Here is a 19,840-nt window from a genome sequence, read left to right as displayed (position 1 = left end):
CCTTGCGGCATGACTCATTTCGGATTGATTTTTGACTCCTTCTTGATGTGCATGATGCTTCCTGACCCTAAAGTTCTTTTCAAAACCAAGTTTTAAAAATGTCGTTTTTCTTTGTTTTTCTTCTGGAAATTCTTATTTTGCAACAAGACAAACTGAAGAGGCCAACCAGTAACCTAAAGCTACTACTTTTAGACATAAGCCGAGGAGATGGCAAATTATTTCATCAAAAACATGAAGGATATAGTATTTGTTTGTTTGTATTAGTTTGATTTCTAATAAATGGTTACCATACTTAAAATTCAATCAGAACTTAATTGTTAGGTTTCAGTCAAATACATTTCTAAATGGATCAGCCAGACTGTGACAGAATACTTTTTAAATCAAGAACTTACTTTTATTTGTCAGTTTGCAAGACTGACACTTAGCTAACACTTGCCTTGGAAGAAATACACTAAGACTATTTTACTGGTAAGACAATTAGCACATATGTAATTTTCCAGCTGCCAACAAAATGAAAGCAACCTGTGATGAACACTGGGGTTCAGTTCCATTTTAGTCTCAGATGTCATCAAATTCCAAGGAAAGAAATATGATGCCGTGAATGCAACCATAAGTGTTGAAGCTCTCAATAAGCAATTGCTCCCTTATCATGTTTCCAATTTCTGCTCATGTTTTATGAGTAAATAAGAGAAACAGACGGCACAGTTACCCAGCGACTTCTGACTGGACATCGAAGCTTCAACCCACAGAGACTGCTAACAACATCGTATTGCCAGATAGCACAAAAGTACCGTGTCCATACCCAGACAGGTTTGAGTTGTTTTGAGGACCAAAGAATATTAGTCTGTTTCTTTTATTCTCGTGGCTTATCAGTGTGGTTACACAGTGGAAAAGGACACCCTAGAAGTAAATACTGAAGTTAACTTTGAGTCATTACTCCAGATGTCTAGACTTAATAGACTCTGTTTATATTAGTGTTTTTCACACTTATCAGACTGGTCCCAATGACTGAATAACATCCCCTACCCAAATGAGAAGTGATTAGATCAGTGATTAGTCTAATGAATTGTCACTTGGCACTGCCATTATTTACTAAAGCACAGAGTGTCTTGGGTTGTAATTTGCCCAAATCCACTTAGTCCTCAGGCCTAAGGCAACAATTTGGGGCAACTTCTAATAGCATGAAATGCAGCATTGCCCATCTGTGCTGTTTAAAAGTTGAATGTCTAAAGCCATCTGAAACAGTTTCTATAGCATCAGACTAAGTCACTAGGCAATATTTTAGAGGGTGCAAAACCGACTACTCGATACAAAAAATACCAGTGTCTTACATGAATATGAAGGTCCAATACCTCAGCAGTGGGACTCGTACAATGCTCATGCTCTGTGTTGCCATTGTCCTGATAAGTGAGGCCTGTGTGCTTTTTGTGCTGCTATCAGCTCCTGGGAGAAATGTCGGCCTCGACTTTATCCAGTATGATTGATGGGGCCTCACCTTTGATTTAGATGGTTACTCAGGGGTAACATGTACAACATGCTCTCCTCATGCTCAATAGGAGGCAAGTGAAGAGCACAGGCCCTGGGCGTATACACCACTGTTAATGGAAAAGGTCAACTGTCAATACCTGCCAGGCTAAAGGAAATCGTTTACTGACTTTTCATGCTAGCTGAATAAAAAAAGAAATGAGTCAGGCGTCTTCATGATTTCAAGTCTGTTTATATTTTATAACATATAGATGGGGGTTATTTTCTAACACTGACTCTGTACTCAAGAGAGCCTCTGTGTGCTCTAGAGTTAAAAACAACTCTTAGACCGGGTTCAGTAACGCCCGTGATCCCAGAAAAGAACACAAAAACAAGGAGAAGAAAGAGATATACTCTGTGCCCTTTTCAAATAATAATCCTGCTCAAAGGCTGCACGCTACATCCTCTCACAGAGTTCCTAAATATTGAACTCCCAACTTGTTATTGGCCCGTTAAGTGCTGCACATGGGGCTGCAATTTAAACTTTACATTACATGATTAAAACACTGACACTGGTCATGATTAATCTGCTGTGTTCATCGAATTTCACTCAAGGAAACGTACATTTAAAATGACTGCTTTATCACAGCAGTAGAATACCATTAGAGTTTGGTGTATTTGAGCTCATTACCCCCCATTAACTTAATACTTGTGCAATTGGAGTGTAATAAAATAACAGTTGTGTGGAGGGGTTCGAAAGAGCAGTGCAAGATATCAGCATGTTAGGATAAAAGATGTGAAGATAGACCAGAAAGACCTCATCATCTTCTAGTCGCTTAGCTACATTATGGAAGTTCATGCTCTCCTCCTCAAGCTTTGAGTAATTACTCTTTTAAGAAGAATCACCTGGATGTGCTCTTCACTAACATCAGCTTTTCCAAGACTTTCCTCGTCGGCACTCTTAACATGTACATCCTGTAGCTCTGAATATAAATGCTTCTTTGCTGCTCTGTTAAATGTGCAATGAAAGAATTGAAATGTTTGACACTGGAAAGCCAGTTTTACATGTTCACTGATAATCTAAACTGCATCCAAAAAATAATGACAATAATGCTGGAGCGGCAATGAGCTTTGTTGCACAGCTCCTGAACATTGCTAAATGGCTCATCTTACTTTAATTGCCATTTCATTGCACTCTCAGGTCACGGCACTGTGCTCAAACTTGTTTTACACTTGCAAGGTGTTACTTTCCATAATTGCTCAACATACAGCCAGAGCCACAATCTAGGCTTCACGCTTTATTTTCACTGAATTTCACTCTGCGATTTGTCACCTTTAAAAACACATACTGAACCTATACAGTACAAATCACCCTCAAATAGCCTGGAACTTGATCTGTCCTGTGGATAGCAAAGACTGCACTGGAGTAGACATGTATTCACTTATGTTCTACAGTGTCTTTTAACTTGACAAGACCAAACCCTATTACCTTCTTGTTCGTGATCACGATTGATTAAAACGGTCAGTTTCTTTTTGCCAACATAAAAAGTATTTGACTGACAGAAGACAGAAAAATGAAAAAATCCACAGAACTCTGTGAAAATCTAAAAAGGAAAACTATATAAGTTTGAACGGTCTGTTGGAGCCATTTCTAAACAACTGCACATTCCAGGATCATCAGTTCAAGTTATTTGGGTGTGTCACATCTTTGCCAAGGTCTGGAGTAGGGCTGGGCGATACGGCCTAAAATTCATATCGCGATATAATTTGAAGCACGTGCGGTAACGATATGTATCACGATATATTCTTTTCTTCTGTATAACGTATTTTCCACTATAAGGCACACTTAAAATCCTTTAATTTTCTCAAAAATCGAGAGTGTGCCTTATGTATGAATTCTGGTTGTGCTTACTGACCTCGAACCGATTTTGGCTGCAGAAATCTGTTAAAAAATGTTTTAGTACAACTTTGGTAAGCTGCACTGCTTGATGGATTGTCAGAGCATTACGGCTGCCGTAGTGAGGAGCTTCCCGGAGTAATCTGGGTACAAAACTCCGTCCGTTTCAGGTCCCAAAGTCAAACGAACACTGAGAGTTAAAAACGGTCTTTCATCTTTAATTACATCATCAGCGTTGCTGCTTTATCGGGTGTAACAATTAAGTTTTAGAAGTTAACAGGAAGTTAGCTTGCTAGTTTCCACCTAAACATTTCATACCATGTTCTGACTGAGAGATTTTTGAAACTAATTCAAACGTACAGCTCTGCTACCACTTCCAACATAAATGAAGACAGAAAACTAAACAGCAGTGGCGTTTGCAGGGTTACTGAAGTTGGATTACCTGGTATATAATGTTGTGCTACGTGATTGCTAGCGACACAGCTATGTTAGCATAACATTAGCACAGTGAAGCGGAGGATGAACACCAACTTTTTTTCCACTCGATAAAAGTTAACGTGAGGGATTCTGGTGGTCAGGGACAAATGCAATCGCATAGCAGGATGCTGTACACGGGCCAAACTTCAGTCAGGAGAACTGAGTTTATTTATCCACAATACGAGGTTAGTTATTAATATACTGCAACAACATGGGAATAGAGCAGCTGCGAGAGAATTCAACATTAATGAATCAATGTTACGGAAGTGGAGGAAGCGCAGTTTTTGGCTTTCCCCATATTTCAAGAGTGCTTCATCTCTTTGCTGTGACTGTCGCCTGGCATAATTTGCAGATGATAATGGTTGTAGCCGCTGCGATGCTTTCGACCAAAACAGGTGCAGCTTGATGACATCATCAACATGCGCTATCACAATAGAGCAATATAGTCAAAATCTCTATCGTTGGCCAAATTGATATAGTTTCTATCGTATATCGTTTATATCGCCCACCCCTAGTCTGGAGATAGACAAAAATTGTCATACCCAGATGAGAGGAAATTGGTTAGGATGTTCAGGAATTACCCCGGAACCCACAAGGCTGAAGTCTGCCATCAACTGGAAACTGCTGGAACACAGCATAGAGAGGGTGCCAACCAAGAAAAGAAGACCTTCGAGCTTGACTGAAATTAGCAAAGACAAACCAAATTCCTCCTGGATAAAAGTTTTATGGTCAGATGAGACAAAGTTGTCGAGCATGGTGGTAGTAGCATCATGCTCTGGGGTTGTTTTGCTGCTACTGGTACTTAAACATTGCACAGAGTGCAGTACTGGAGAAGGAGGACTACCTCCAGACTCTTCAACTTCATCGCAAATCAACAGCTAGACAGCTTTGCAATCTCCTGGCAGCCTATACACACTTTCACTCATTGTCATGTGTGCTATCCCACTGATAAGCCTGTATCTAACCTTACATATACACAATGGCTCCTTTACAAATTAATCACATAAAAAATATAATAAAATTGTTGAAGCCTGCGGCTGGTCCATATATCATTTTAAGAGTGGGGAGAGTGGAGGTTTGGGTGTGTGGGTGAACCTCAGAAATTATTCCAAGAAGAGCAGGCATGAGACACACTGGCCCAGCTTTTTGATTCATTTAAAGGTCTCAGAACTTACTCTGTATTGCCCAGGGGAGAGTTAGGCTGCTGAATAATGGATGCAAAACAAGGAAGACACTTTAAATGTGAGACTTCTTGTACTAATAATCAGAGTGATGCAGTGGCAGAGACTGTCTAAGAAAGCAAAAATTACACTGTTCAGTCTGCATTCTCCCTCGAGCCATTACAGATATAAGCATGTTTGAAAAAACATTTCTACATATGACAGGATGCATTTAATTTGTGTGAATGTGTGTGTGAATGGGTGAATGACTGAATGTAGTGTAAAGCGCTTTGGGGTCCTATGGACTAGAAAAGCGCTATACAAATGCAGGCCATTTACCATTTACCAATTGATTGTTGTATATCTGAAAGCTGACACGGTTTTCATAAAGAAATTTAGTTGTTTCTTGGAAGCTTATGCATTGTAAAACTTTATCTTGAAACTTGAAGCCAGGGCTATTTCTGTATGTGGGAAATTGCCCAGGGAAAAAGTTTACTGTCAACACCTCCATTGGAACAGGGACCACTTTATATTTAGCACTTTGATTTTAAAATACTCCCTGACAAAAAGGTTAGAACAGAAATTGAAGAAGTCATTTATAATAGGCAATGATTAAAATGATCTGATCTGAGAGAAATTAAAAACACCATCGTGTCTCCTATTAATAACATATGCTTGCAAGTACTGAGCAAATTTGAGGAATGAGATATAACTACATACATCAAATGCTTCTAATTTATTAATTTATCAGAATGTACTGCATAAATCTGTTTAACACACTACATTTAGTCCCATATTGTAAGATCAAAATATATACATATATACACATATACACATATATACATGTATATATGTGTATATATATATACAGGCAGTGAGAACTGATAAAGATCTCGCTAAACAGCAAAATGTTTTGCTGTTATTTTTTATCAGCAAAATATTCTCATTTGAATTTATAGGCAGAGCTTTCGGCTATCAGGCTCCACTCCTGTGTAGCCAGCTCTCACTTTGAGTTCATGAAACAGACACCATCTCTCCTTTTAAGATCAGGTTTAAAAGTTTCCTTTCAGCTTAAGATTGTAGTGAGGGCTCCTTCAGGTGACCCTGAACCAAGCCTTAGTTATGCTGCTACAACCTCAGGCTGTTGGGGAAGCATCTATACGCCACTGTTCCATCACATTAACTTGTGTCCACTTTCTCCTGTAGCTGTTTGTTATATCTCTATGCTCTTATTCCCATTAAGCCCAAAACCATGAGATGACTGCTGTTGTGAACTGGGACTAAGTAATTTGTATGGAGGGAGGAAATGTTTGAAATCAGTCAGCTTAGTATGAATTAACCAGGATGTTTATTTTTAGGTTTCTAATAAGATCATAATTGTATTCATATTTCAATTCAATTCAATATTATTTACACAGCGCCAAATCACAACAACAGTCACCTCAAGGCGCTTTATATTGTACGACAGACCGTACAACAATACACACAGAGAAAAACCCAACAATCACATGACCCCCTATGAGCAGCACTTTGGCGACAGTGGGAAGGAAAAACGCCTTTTTAACAGGAAGAAACCTCCAGCAGAACCAGGCTCAGGGAGGGGCGGGGCCATCTGCCACAATCCGTTGGGGTGAGAAACATATCTCAGAAACACGTTTAAGATTTCACAGTGAGCTCACTTATTTAACCAAAAGTTAAAAAAAACAGTCCACTATTGTGTTTGCATTGTTTACTTTTTGAGTTTTGTGTGTTTTATTTATACACGTTCCCGTCAATCAGAACTTATTATCATGTTGCTTTTGCACTTATGAAGTTGTTTCAAGAAAACAATCAGGTTCACTTTTATCACACTGCACTGTGCATTGCACTGTTCGGGGCGGCACCGCCAGCTCAGCAACTTGTGTAGACACAAGCAAGCAGGCAAAACAGGAGGATATAAAGATCTTCACCAATTTTCTAAAATAAGTAGAATAAAAAAAAACCCCAAAACAAAACACTGCGGATGAAGAATAATAATAAAAAAAACAAAAACAAATCAGACTACATCAGAAGTATTTCCAGGGGGCACTATGGCGGACGAGGACGGAGCACGCTGGTTTAGAATTGTGACTCATGATGTTGCTAAAGTTGGCTATTTATTAGTAGTTTTTTCTTTGTTTACAACAACTTTATGAGTCATAAACTGGTAATAAGAAGAATGTCCTCACAATGTCCATTACATCGTTTTTGTGTCATCAGGATGTTTTTCTTTTTTTTAATACTGTTTATGTGTTCTCAAAATAGTGAAGCTGTTTCATATAATAAGGTTAGTGTTAAACAAGGTTGTTATTATTAGTATTTTTTAAAATGAGCTTTAGTTTATCTGAAGTAGATGTACATATCATGAACACTAACTTGTTACACAGTGTACACAGAGGATTTATTAGCCTTCCCCTCAGCAATAATCATTAGCACTTTGTGCAAGAAGAGAAATTTAAGAAATACATTAGATGTGGGCTGTTTATCTATTTTAGATTGAATAAGTAAATAAGATTATTATTATATGAGACTTAAGTTAAAATGAACAATAACGGGCGACTAATGAACAAGGTCTGCATATAAATGTGATTTTAGAGGGTAACCATCTAAAACCTTTCTCTGCTGAAGGCAGCTATGGTGAGGTGGGCATTAGCTAAGACTGAGAGTGAAAGTTACAGATGCAACTTTTGCCTTTCTCTGTTTCTGGAGGCTCATTTTGCTTTTAGTTGTGAAATAAAACAAATTGATGGCCGGTTACAAATTTCACTCTGTTCAGAGGGAACACCAAATATACCAGACGATTAAGGCTGCGTCCACACTAGCCTGGATAGATTTACGTCTGAAAACGCTCCGCGTCCACACTACTCGTTTTCACAGAGTTGTGCGTCCACATTGAAACGGCTGAAAACGCTTACGTTCCAGTACTGCGCATGTGTGAAGCACAAGAAGATTCGGCTTGCTCATTTATGTCTGCCGCTTACTTACTTTCCGGCAAAATGTTGAGGAAAAGCACCGAGTTTTTTAAATGGACTAACAATGAGGTGGAGTTGATGCTGCGAGTAACACAAAAGTACAAAGTCGCAAAAGCCAGTGAGAATAAAAGAATTTGAAGAAAAGCCATCTGGAGCATCTACAGACTGATATTAATCTTTAATAGGACTGCCCTCCACTATCTTGGTTTAACTGGTCACATGACTGCATCATATGACTAAAATGTGTCATAATTTTGAAAAGGTCTGTTTTCACTGTCGGTGCTTCCGCGTCTTTAAATGTATTCATTTTCGACAGCGTTGTGCAAACGCTGCGTTTTCCTTGAGTGTGGACGGGAGGCCACAACGGAGAGAAACCAAGTGTACAAAGCCTAATGGATACAGCTACGACAAGCAGCTTCACATTGTGGCAAATTACTCCGTAACTAAACTAAATCAGACTTCAAAAGCCTCCAGTAAAGCCGTGCGTTTCAAATACAGTTTTTTTCTTACAAAAAGCCTAAATTTACTGTAAGTCAAAGAAAAAAAACAAAAAGAAGACTAGACTTAAACAAAATGTTGTTGTAGGCATATTCTGAAAGATGATAACTAATGTAAAAATAACAATAAACTATATTTTGTTGTTTTTTAGAATGTAATTGTAAAATACAATGATTTTCATATCATTTCAACCTTCTAATTAATCTGAAAGCTTTTATAGTAAAGCCTGACATATCTCAAGAGCAGCAGCATTTTATGTAACAGGTCATAATTATAACTGTATTAATATCAGCTCTCTTCAGGACTTCCCGTCCAATGGAAGTCATGAAGAGAGCTGATCAATAAGTTCACTGCTAGTTAATATTTCCACTCAAAGCTGTGAGAAGAGCTGGCAGTTCGGCCTCGGCTCACCTGTCTCAGGGTCACACTGATGCTCGCAGGGATCCAGGAGGCGTCGTCCACACAGCTCGTTCACCCACGGCCCGCTGGCATTCTGCTGATAGTACAACAAAATCTGGGCCGGGTTGAGCCAGTCTGAAGCATCCAACTGGCTCCCCTGGAGCAAAATGAACCTTGACCCTGGGTAGGACAGAGGAAATGGAAGACACGGAAGAGAAGGGAACAGGAAAGAAATGTGAAATGGATAAGATGGTTGAAGAGGAGGACAAAGGTAATTGATGGGTAACGAAAAGATGGCAGGAATGGAGACGGGGGGAGGGCGAAAAAGCAGGGATGAATGAGAAGGAACGAAAAACAGAACAGGACACATAAAAAAGCCTGACTTTGAACAAAATCTTCAAAGCAAATTATCATATTTATCATGTTTTTTTTACCACTTATTTCTTTATATTTTCTATCATTTCTAAAACCATTTAACAACAACAGCAAAAAGACAAGGTTACAGCACATATTGGACCTTACAAGTGAAATATCTTCAGCTAAATATAATGACAGCAAGCACCACCTTTTAGTGAGGCAGTTTCTACGAGAGAAAAACAAATTAGGAAACCTTCAAATTTAATTTTTTGAAAAGAAAATGTGATTAAAAAATACCAGATTTAAAATGAAGTGGATCTGGAAAGAACATGAAAGCTTTATAAGACATTACTTGTTATTTTTAGTTTAAGAGCCATAGTGCAAACATGAAAGCTGCAAAATTAAAAAGCAAAACTTGTGAACACTCCGAAAGATTTAAACAGAGGAATATCCATAATCACACAAATAACATGTGTAAGGCATGATCAGCTGGATTTCCAAATGTACCTTGACGAGGTTGATGGTCTTGGCTGATTGAACCACATAACTATAACTGGGTGGGCAGTGAAAAACATTTGATTCTTGCTGTTTTTGTTGGTTTTTTTCTATTATTACTGTGGAGAAAATAGAAGCAGTGAGGGCAGAACTGGCATCTTGACCAAAACAACACATTCTGAAATGTTTAATTGTAAGAAAGATCTTTGCTACTTCAAATCGCATAAAGGTGACTGTTGCTGTGATTTCATGCCATAAAAAATTTATAGTTATTCATGACTCTATATTTGCTTACAAACTGTATAGAGTAAATGCTGATGCAATACAGCATTTACAGTGCATTATGTTATGTCAGTGAAAGCCAAATTGAAACAAAAAAGTCTACATTTTCTCCCAGAAAACAGTTTTTTGAACCAAGGTCTCAGGGTTTTTGTAAATCGATTGTTATAGCTGTCAAATTCATAATATTTAACATAATTCCGTGCTGTGCATCTCATCTCTTTCACTTACATTGTTCAGTGTTTGGCCCTTCTTTTATTTTAACAAAGTATGGCTGTCTGTGAAACAAATGTTCCCCGACCCTGAGAAGTCCTCCGCAGTGCTCCTCTTTCTTATTAGTGGTTGTTATGACACAAACAAAGCATCAGCTCAACGCTTTCTCTGTAATAATAAATGCATAATAATGATTATTGGCACGACTATGGGCCGACACGTAATTCTGAAAAGGTTAAAGATGAGAGAGTGCAGCTGTAAATGAGTTACAGTCGCGTTGTTTGTTTTCTATGTAAATTTCAAAGTTTGTGCATCTGATCAGTGGAAGTAAAACTGTTGAGCACTGGGCTAACATTCTGTTGCCATAATGCAGGATAATGAGGCGAGGACTGCCGCTGTTACTGCTGCTGTTTAATTTCAAACCTTTCTACTTATGCTTTAATTACCTCGTGGTTGAAAGCTGCAGCACACAACTTCCCTCTTAAAAGGTATAATCAATTAGTTCCATTGAATACACTTAAAGACTGAGGTCTCCGGGGGTTTACAGCTCAAATGCTGTAAACTAAAGGGAGCTCGTATGCAAAATGTTTTCTACTGAGTTTGTGACTGCCTGGGAAAACAAAAGCACTCTTCCATGTTCCAGGACACCTGACACAGGAGGTGTCTCTGGAACACTTGGTTCTGAGAGTTATCCGCTGTGTGATCTCCGTAAATTAGCAACAACGCTCACTGACCAAAGCACTGTCCATTTGCAAACACGGGATGCACTGGGCATTTGCTAACCCAAGCATATTTAATGACTTGTTGGCAGGCTCTGTGTGCCCTAGTTAGCGCCGTCCTCTTTGATGATTCCCTTAGAACTAGAGCACACACTGCAAATGGCTGGACTCATCCTGTTAGCTTAATTGTGGAGAGTCATAAAACTGCCTGGAAAAACTTTGAAGACACCAGCAGTGTTTCTGTTTTTATGACACTTTTTATGTTCTATTTGAGTTTTCTGGCAACTATGTATGCACTTTTGAAAGATGAAATGGATTTCTGTGTAAAACATAAATGCTTTATATATGGTCTAATATACAATGAAGAATTCATTTATCAAAATAAGAAACTGTAGCCATCTTAATTGAGACATTCATCACATCGTGATGATTGACTCTCACAGGGAGCCACGTAGGCCTGAACGGACTCCGAGACCAGAATTATTAACGTGAGCACCAGACTTAAGAGCAGAATGAATCGCCTGTGTGCAGCTCTTTGGTCACGTTTTAAATAGAGCAGTTATGTTGCGTTACTTTGTGCAAGTACATCACAAGTACAAAGAAAGATGGTGCTGGATTGCCATCCTCCAAAACCTTGGAACTTCTATATAAAAAAAAAAATATTATAGAGCTCATAAATACCAGGCGCATTAGCTCTGGTGCACTATGGTAGCATGTTTAAAGGCTAGCACACTTAACATTACATGAAAATTTCACTCATTTGTGCCTATGTGCACTTTCATTGCTAGAATGGCAGTAGACTCTTGGTCTACTACTTGGTACTTTGTGCTTAACTTTTTGGATGTTTGCCTTCAAATTTCCCGAGGTTGACTCAAATGCCCAGGATCTGATGGATAAACATCTATAATGGCAGCATAATGGCAGCAGAGGCATGACCGGTAACATGAATCCCCAGCCACTACTCGGATGGGACTCTAGGCCACAGCATCGCTCCTTGAGATAGCTTCAGATGTAATTGGGAAACCTCTCACAGGAGGCACAGATGGTAAAAGTAAATCTATTTCCAGCAAATACAATCTGAGATGATAAACGTCAGCCACCTTTCTATTCCCGACTCTCCGAGTTAGTGATAGGAAGAAAAAGTTGGCCCTGTTCTTTGTTATGTATCTTGAAAAGCAGTAGATATTGTTATCCCGCGTAACTACACAAACATCTTCAGATGATTACTTTCCCAGACGTGAAAGGCAAGGAGAAAGGTGTGACTCTATATTTTGGTACTTTTCTTTCAATATTTGAAGTCAGACACATGTGCAGCTGTTGGCATTAATAGCTTCTTTCCACAGCGGTGGAATCCAGATTTTCATCTGATTCACCGTGACATCAAATCAAGTCTGATGAGACTGTGGAGACATTTATGGAAACATCCTAAATCGATCCCAGTTTTGTAATTCAACAGGCGAATTCGCCATCTTTCATCTCTCCTTTCAAAGTTCCCTCCCTCGATGCCTCCCTGGAATTTTAATATCACTGGCAGGCCAGTGTGTACCACCGGAAAGCAGCAGCGTTTCAAATCAAATCAGACCTCTAGATGATAGATGAGCAAGCCTAGTCACAGTCTATAATATATCTGGACTGCCAGCTCACTTCAGTGACAGCTGAAAAATGCCAACGAGCCAGCAGGAGCCAACACTTGGCTCCCGTGGTGCTATTTTTTTTTTGCAGGTACTACATTGAAATTCATTAGCGAGGTGGTTCAACATATCAGAAAGTACCAGGGGAAGCGCGATGGAGGTTTGGCTGTGGGTGGTCATTGCGACCTAGCAACGATGCGCTCCGATGCTTTGAGGGCACATCTGTTGTGCGCTGCGACATGGGAAACCCAGGCAGAGGGTGGTCGACCTGGCATTTACCTTTGTCTTCGAGAGAGCAAAGCGAATCAGCAGCTCGACCACAAAGCACAGGCACTCGGTTAGCGAGATATAGTGAGCCGAACTCCCCGGAGAGTGACGAGGAAATGCAAGCTCAGCGCTCCCTGGGGATGTGCTTGGGAAAAGGCTGCATCCACAGTCCGTGGCTGGTGTAAGGCCTTACCATCAGCAATGAGGTGCTCCGGAACATGTAAGATTACCCGGACTGAGAGGCTGCAGGAGAGGTGAGAGGAGTAAACCAGGCCAATCACGCAGCTGATGACACTGATCAGAGTCAGGGTGGTCTTATTGATGGGGCTCCGAGGGGAACCTGCTGCTAGAAAGAAATGAGAGAGGGGGGGAGGAAGAAAAAGAAAGAGTAGAGAACTGTGAAGCAGATACCACACTTTTCCCCAAGAACCCCTCCATCAGTACATGCACACTATCACACAAACATGTACACACAATGGCTACACAGGGAGTCATTTTACAGTTATTTTACAAACAAGCAAACAAAGACAAAAAACCCCAACAACATGGGCCTAAACCCATAACAAGGTCGTTAGGATCCAAACCCTCAAGCCTCTGGGAAGTTGACACAAGGCACGGCTCAGTGGCACAGAAATACAGTTTACCTACGAAGGGTTTTAACATCCACGCTGGAATGTGTGGAGGGAAAAAAGAGAGAGGTTGTTCTTCAAACCTTCCCTCTTTCCTCCACTTTCCTTTGCCCCCCCCTCCCCCGAAAGTGAGAACTCTCCCCTTATCTCGTTTGCTCCCCAGTGCAATGCAGAAAGTGTCAAAACTGACCCCACACCCACGCATACGTGCACATACACACAGAAAAATATCACAGTGACCTTGAATGTAGTCACGCAGGCTTTGTTTAAAGTGCCTCGTTTTTCACTAGCTGAATAACTCTAGATCCCATTGTCACTTTTAAATTACTCTGGCAGAACTTTTTCATTCAAAAAATGCCCAAGGCAATCCTTTAAACAAAAGCCAAAGTAGAAAGCTGACCTATCGCAAAATGTTTAAAGCTAGTTTATTTAATCGAGTAACTTACCCAGAAACTGGATGCAGGGCAGAATTTCACCCCTTTGACTTCCCTTTCAGTTATTTTTCAGATTTTACAAAACCTCTCTTCAGCGCACATTTCTGCCTTCTATATGAAAGAGGGGAATGTCTCATTCTTCACATCCTTCTCTCAAAATTTTCTACACATGAAAAACAACTTTTGTCGTGCCACATGAGTCATCCTCTGCATCTAAACAACATAGTTCTATTCTTAAAGCTCAGTCTAATTAAAGGTGTTGGCTACACTTCTGGAGGCTTTGCTGTGTTTGTGACACCTGTGCACATGACGGGGGAATAATTAGCTTGGAGGCATCGTAACAGCTTGTAACGCCTTCCGACAGCAGCTATTATTTTGAGGCCAGTGTCACATTTTTTTACTTGAAAAAAGAAATCTTCTCTGTCTCTTTTCCACACCCCATTACTGTACATCAAAGTTGCAAGGACATGGCATGCTGACATATAAAGCATGCTGCACCACTTCACTATGACAGCATTTGCAGAGGATCCTGCTTAGAAATAATATTTGTGTGGAATATTATTTCAAAATAAGATGTTCTTTGGGTTGTAGATGCAACTAATGCCAAAATATTCTGTACTGAGGACCTCTGATCTCATCATCTTGCTTGATTTCCGTCAACAAGATTATATTCGGATGCACTGAGATCAGTTTCACATGCTCACAACCACTCTACACACACCTATGTATATACACAGCATGTGCTTCCCTTGGGAGTCAAACTGATGAGCACATACAACACCAGAGCCATCCGCTATATGCACTGTAAAGGTGACTTGTCATGCGTCGTGGCGATGGTAATACCATCAGACGGCGAGATTAACTGTCTGTAGGTGTATGAGTCCTCCTTACCCCCTGAGCCCCACGCGCTGTTGGCATTACCATTTCTCATACCTCGACTCCGGCGGCGACTGCGGTTTGGGTCGGTGTAAAAGGCCAGCTGAGGCTCGCTGTCTGCCTCCGTCCCAGAGTCCCCGTCTGGGTTCAAGAATGTTGAACCCGCTGTTGGATTCACACAAAAAATACAAAAGAGTTCTGGACCAGTGGTGGGGAATTTGTCCTCAAGTTAGCTTCACAGAGATGGCAGGAAAAAGCCAAAACTCACGATCAACCCACTGCTGGACGTCTTCTTCTTCTATCATCTACTGATGTGTCGGCTCATTTGTAATAAAAATCAAGCTGCAACTTTGAGCACTGTGTTTTCCAGTTTCTCTTTAAAATACTGTGTTTAGTTTTTATTTTTTTCCCCAACTGACACATTTTGAATTAGCCACATCCATGAAACAGCACATTAAAAAGAGTGCATGCTGGCTTAACTGGACTCGATCTGAATAAAATACTGATGTCACCTGTGTTAAACAATCAGAAGTGCATGTTTGAGTTTGAGACTACTGACTATTGTTTTAGCCTCTACTTTCATTTTTACTGTTGTGCAGTTTGATATTATTGGTGCTTGTCAGATATTAAGATTTGAAAAGTACACAGACGTATCAGGTGAGTTTCTAAAATTTCTAAAATCAGGTAAATCTAACTCCAGATGAACAACAACACACATCACTATTTATTTAACACGAATTAAGCCAAAATGTAGAAGCAGCATATGTGCAAATTTAAGGGTAACTAGCTGCAAATCAAATGAACTAGATGAACTGATCAGTGAGCATGAGCACCTCCATAAATGCAACATGACAGTTTTGGCCAGTTTGCAGGTATCTTAGAGAAGCAACTGTTCCAGCCATAAATCTGGAAAATCTGGTTGTGAGGCCATTTCTAAACAATTTGAAGTCATTCTACTGTGGAAAACATAATGTGGTCATTATGTACCTTATTGGTGTATCCATGATGCACAAGGCTGGTTGTGTTCATGTTTTTTCCAAGGAAACATGAGGAATACATAAAAACATTTCAGCGCTTTGCCTTTTTGTGTGATTCTAAGATAGCACTGCACTACAATTAAGACCCTTGGAGATGTTTTAGAGAGAACTATATGAGGAGGAACCAGTCACTTGGAAGCAATAACAGCAAACTAAAATGCTTTTAGTAGAAACCATTGAATTTGTATCACACTGTTATAATGCTAAACTTTGGTTAGCTTGACAAGATCAAATTAAGACCACTGATCAACTAGAAGCAAAAAAATTCTTTCTGCTGTTTTTTTTGCTAAGGACTGCGATTTAGTGGGTCCTCCTAAGCACTACTGTCCATGGGTTTTATGGTGTGTACTTAGTATAATGTAAAATGCCAGGACCGCTCTGCATCAAAAGAGAAAAAAACTGGATGCACAAGCTTATGATTTTCTTTTTCTGACTTTGACTTTACAAAAACACAAAGCACATTTCCTCCATCAGATACAAAGATGTACTACAAACCCTTTACAGCACCCTGTTTTACTGTCTATATACACTCAATATATACTCATTTAATAAAAGTGAAGATGGCAACACTTGTAAATATCTAAAGGTGAGCTATTGTGCTCACTTCGAGCATCATGATTTTACTCTTGTATTCTTCAGTAGCTGGGAATGATTCACAAATCAATAATCCTTAGTTATTTTATCCTGGGACTTTGGTTGGTCGTTGGCTGAAACAAGCTGCTTTACTTCTTCTCCCTGTACGGGCATAATCGCTTCAGGCTAACTTTATACTCACTGTCCTGGTAAAGAAATGGTTTACCAGTAAATTAGCGGGTCTCCAGTGCTTACAAGGTGAGCTGTGTGACTTGACCGTATGAAGGGTATCACATTTCTAACATCATACGCAGCCAAAAGAAGGAGAAAATGTGTGAAACAAACATCTCACTTAAAGCAGGATGTGAACATAAATGTGTCTAAAGATAATGTAAAAAAAGCCACATAAATAAGATATTACGTGTTGACTCAAGGCTCAAAGCCTGAGGGCTGAACTGTGTGACACTGTTTCCAAGCTCATTCATTTCAAAGTATACATGAAGCAACAATGAGGCAGCAAGTAATATAAAAAACATAAACACTAAAGAAATACATGAAAACACACAACATATACTTTAGCTAGACAATCTCAACATGACTCCTGTTTTTCTGTGCTACATATTTTTCCTACACTGGAGGGAAAAACACAATCCATAAGACTTTGTCTCTACAAAGAGGAAGAGTGCAAAGTAAATGTTAAATAAAAAGAAGAATGTTCAGCTTTATCTGGGAGGATAATCCTTCTCATAACATCCAGTCATTAGACTGTTATTAAAGCTAATGCTCTTAAGTATGAGGGTTGATTATACAGTAGGTGCAACACTTAAAAATAAACAAACTCTTCTCGCACAACAATATACCCACAGTGCATTTCAGCTGAGTGTTTTAGCTGAGGCATTAGCTATATTTAGGGGGCATGTATTGAAGCTTGTCTTACAAGTGTTAGCGGATTGCGAATCAAAAAGTGAGGGGGAAAATCCATCAAAGCAGCAAAGATTTGCTGCCTCAGCAGGACGTGTGAGAATCGAAATAGAATTCATGCTAACGTTGCTCTGTGACAAGAGCTTTAAAAATCCCCAACCAAGAGGCGGTGTTTGATTAAACTGGAGACGATCCCTCAGAAACAATGGGCCAATGAAAACACAGTTGGCAGCGATGTCAATGTGGCAAACGCAGAAGGACTTTTTCATGACAGCGGCTTCATCAGCTTTTCATATTGTTGGGTTTTTTTGAACAATGCACGCAAGATATGAATGTGCAGCGTAAATATTATTGGCAGCCATGACTATCTGACAGCACAGATGTTGGCGTTTCTTACTTCAGCCTTTTTAGATGACACCATTGTTTCTGCAGTGTTTTCCACGACTGATTTAATAATGAGGAATATTCACTGCACACTTTCCCCCCAGATATGTCTGCTGGCTGGAAACAGAGTCCTCTGGAACATTATTCAGTGTGCGCAACTAAAACTCTGTGAAGACAAATTAAATCTCTATGCCCTAAAGTAGGAAGAAGGAGGTGGGAAAAAACATCAAGCACACAGGCATGCTTGAATTACAAGTTTCACCAAAAAATATTAATAAAATTGAAATTTAAAATAACAAAACCAGTCTACTGTGTTTTTATCATGCATGTTTTTTTGGTTGCAACATCCTCCCAGACAGTCTTGGCAACAATGTTTGCACTACAGCAGGGGGATTAATTTAACTACATAACAAGAATCCTCCATAATTCATATTAAGAGCATCACTGCTGCTTTATTCGTGTGGATATGTACATGTACTCATTTAAATGAATTATCTTATAGGCTGCTGCAAAGTTGATGAATGCCTCAACATGGATGGAACACATCAGAGCTTCAGCACTGTCACCATGGGTGGACTTTAACTGTTACTGGCCAGTTTGAGCAGCATATTTTTAGATGTAAGAGCAAATTTACATTTAAATTAATATTAAAGACAACACAAAGGAAGTTGAAGATTTGAGTAAATGTATGTGCTTAAGCCAAAGTCACATAGAGGCCTTTTGCTGAGGACTGATGTCAACGTGACTGGATGAGAATAAACGTGGAGATTGACAGCAGCAAAAATTAAACAAAGAAGATCACCTTACTGTTACAGCAGAACAAAGGCTAATCATATTTGACAGTAGTGACTGCTATCGCTAGGTCAATATTGAACCATTCATTTATATATCCAGCAGAATACCAGTCACCTGACTTTGCAGTGCATGCGGGAAACTTTACATTGCTGAGAAGACAAAAAACCTTGCCTACACAATTCCCAGTCTATTAAATAGAATAAAAATGTAATAGCACTTGTGTTTTCTTAATTCTCAGTTTGGTTCCTTTTCATATTTTGCTGTTCTCTTCCCCCTGTCTCTAGTGTTTCATGTTTCCCTCCATGTGTTTGCTTCTTCCATATATTTGTCTCTTTTTTGTACTCGTTTTTGTCTTTTCTCACCTTTATTACTGTCTGCTCTACCTTATTTGTATTCACCTGTTCATGTTAGCTTGCTCTGTTATGTCTGTATTTCTTTCTTTGTGCTCTTTATCCCATGTGTCATTTCGTTGTGCCATGGATAATCCCTCATTTGTTTTTACTTTCTGCTGTGCTTTGCTTTGTTTAGTGTGTGTGTGTGTGTGTGTGTGTGTGTGTGTGTGTGTGTGTGTGTGTGTGTGTGTGTGTGTGTGTGTGTGTGTGTGTTGACTTTTGATTTGGTGAAATCATATTGTTCAGTAAAGCTTGCTCTTAGTTTTGCATAACTGTCTTGACAGTAAATAATAGCAGCGATAGTACAGTCTTCCTCTTTGTAGAGAGACAGTGCAGTAGCATTTTGACAGCTTATGCAGTAGCAGACAGCAGTGCCATAGTGTAGTGGTTAACACGTTTGCCAGAATACATTTGGAGAATGCAAAAAGCCCAAGCAAAGACCAGGAGGAAATAAAACTCTGTGGAAGGATTCAACCCAGTATCACAGCAACTTGTGTAATAGTGTGTATTAGACAGACACGCATGCTTAAGTAAGTAGTGCAGTAAGCTACAGCACCAGCAGAGGGAGATATTTAAACATTGCTAACACATTTACATGAAACTACATATCAGCCACCGAGCTTTATTGTGGCATAGACGGAGCATGGATTGTACTTGGTCACTAGCGACTTGTTGGCTTTTAATTTCTTCACTCCTCCTGCTGCTACTGCGGATCTACGTGCTGTGGCAATGAAAGAAAGACTCTTTGCAACCAGTTACAGTTGCCAGTTGCCTTATGTTGTTTTGTTTTGTTGCTCCCGGTAGAGTACTGAGAAAAAGTGTTTCAGAAAAAGCCATTTCTTTATATTTTGCTAGAAAAATGGGAAATAGGCAGAGTGAGTGACTGAGCACGGTTGTACAACTCTAACAAGCTTGACTATATAATAAGAATCATTAATCCATGACTGATAGTG

At 39.6% G+C, this 19,840-nt stretch overlaps 1 protein-coding gene across 7 annotated transcripts in view; it reads right to left on the bottom strand.

Moving 5' to 3' along the window:
• Positions 1-19,840, bottom strand: part of astn1 (astrotactin 1) — a 488,070-nt gene that overhangs the window by 292,750 nt on the left and 175,480 nt on the right. For 2 of the 7 annotated variants that reach the window (XM_082514225.1, XM_082514226.1), the window contains exons 6-8: positions 14,801-14,950; positions 13,040-13,189; positions 8,898-9,065 (exon numbers count right to left, since the gene is read on the bottom strand). In XM_082514225.1, coding sequence (XP_082370351.1) covers positions 8,898-9,065; positions 13,040-13,189; positions 14,801-14,950 — 468 coding nt within the window. Of the gene's footprint in view, positions 1-8,897; positions 9,066-13,039; positions 13,193-14,800; positions 14,951-19,840 lie in introns of all 7 variants that reach the window. The other 5 variants (XM_082514229.1, XM_082514230.1, XM_082514227.1 and 2 more) reach the window with 4 other exon arrangements.

The sequence above is a fragment of the Aulonocara stuartgranti genome, assembly GCF_965226115.1.
Source record: "Aulonocara stuartgranti genome assembly, chromosome: 18".
In the NCBI taxonomy this organism is placed as follows: domain Eukaryota; kingdom Metazoa; phylum Chordata; class Actinopteri; order Cichliformes; family Cichlidae; genus Aulonocara; species Aulonocara stuartgranti.
Note: the sequence above shows the minus strand (reverse complement) of the source record. Positions and strands in the feature narration are given on the sequence as shown.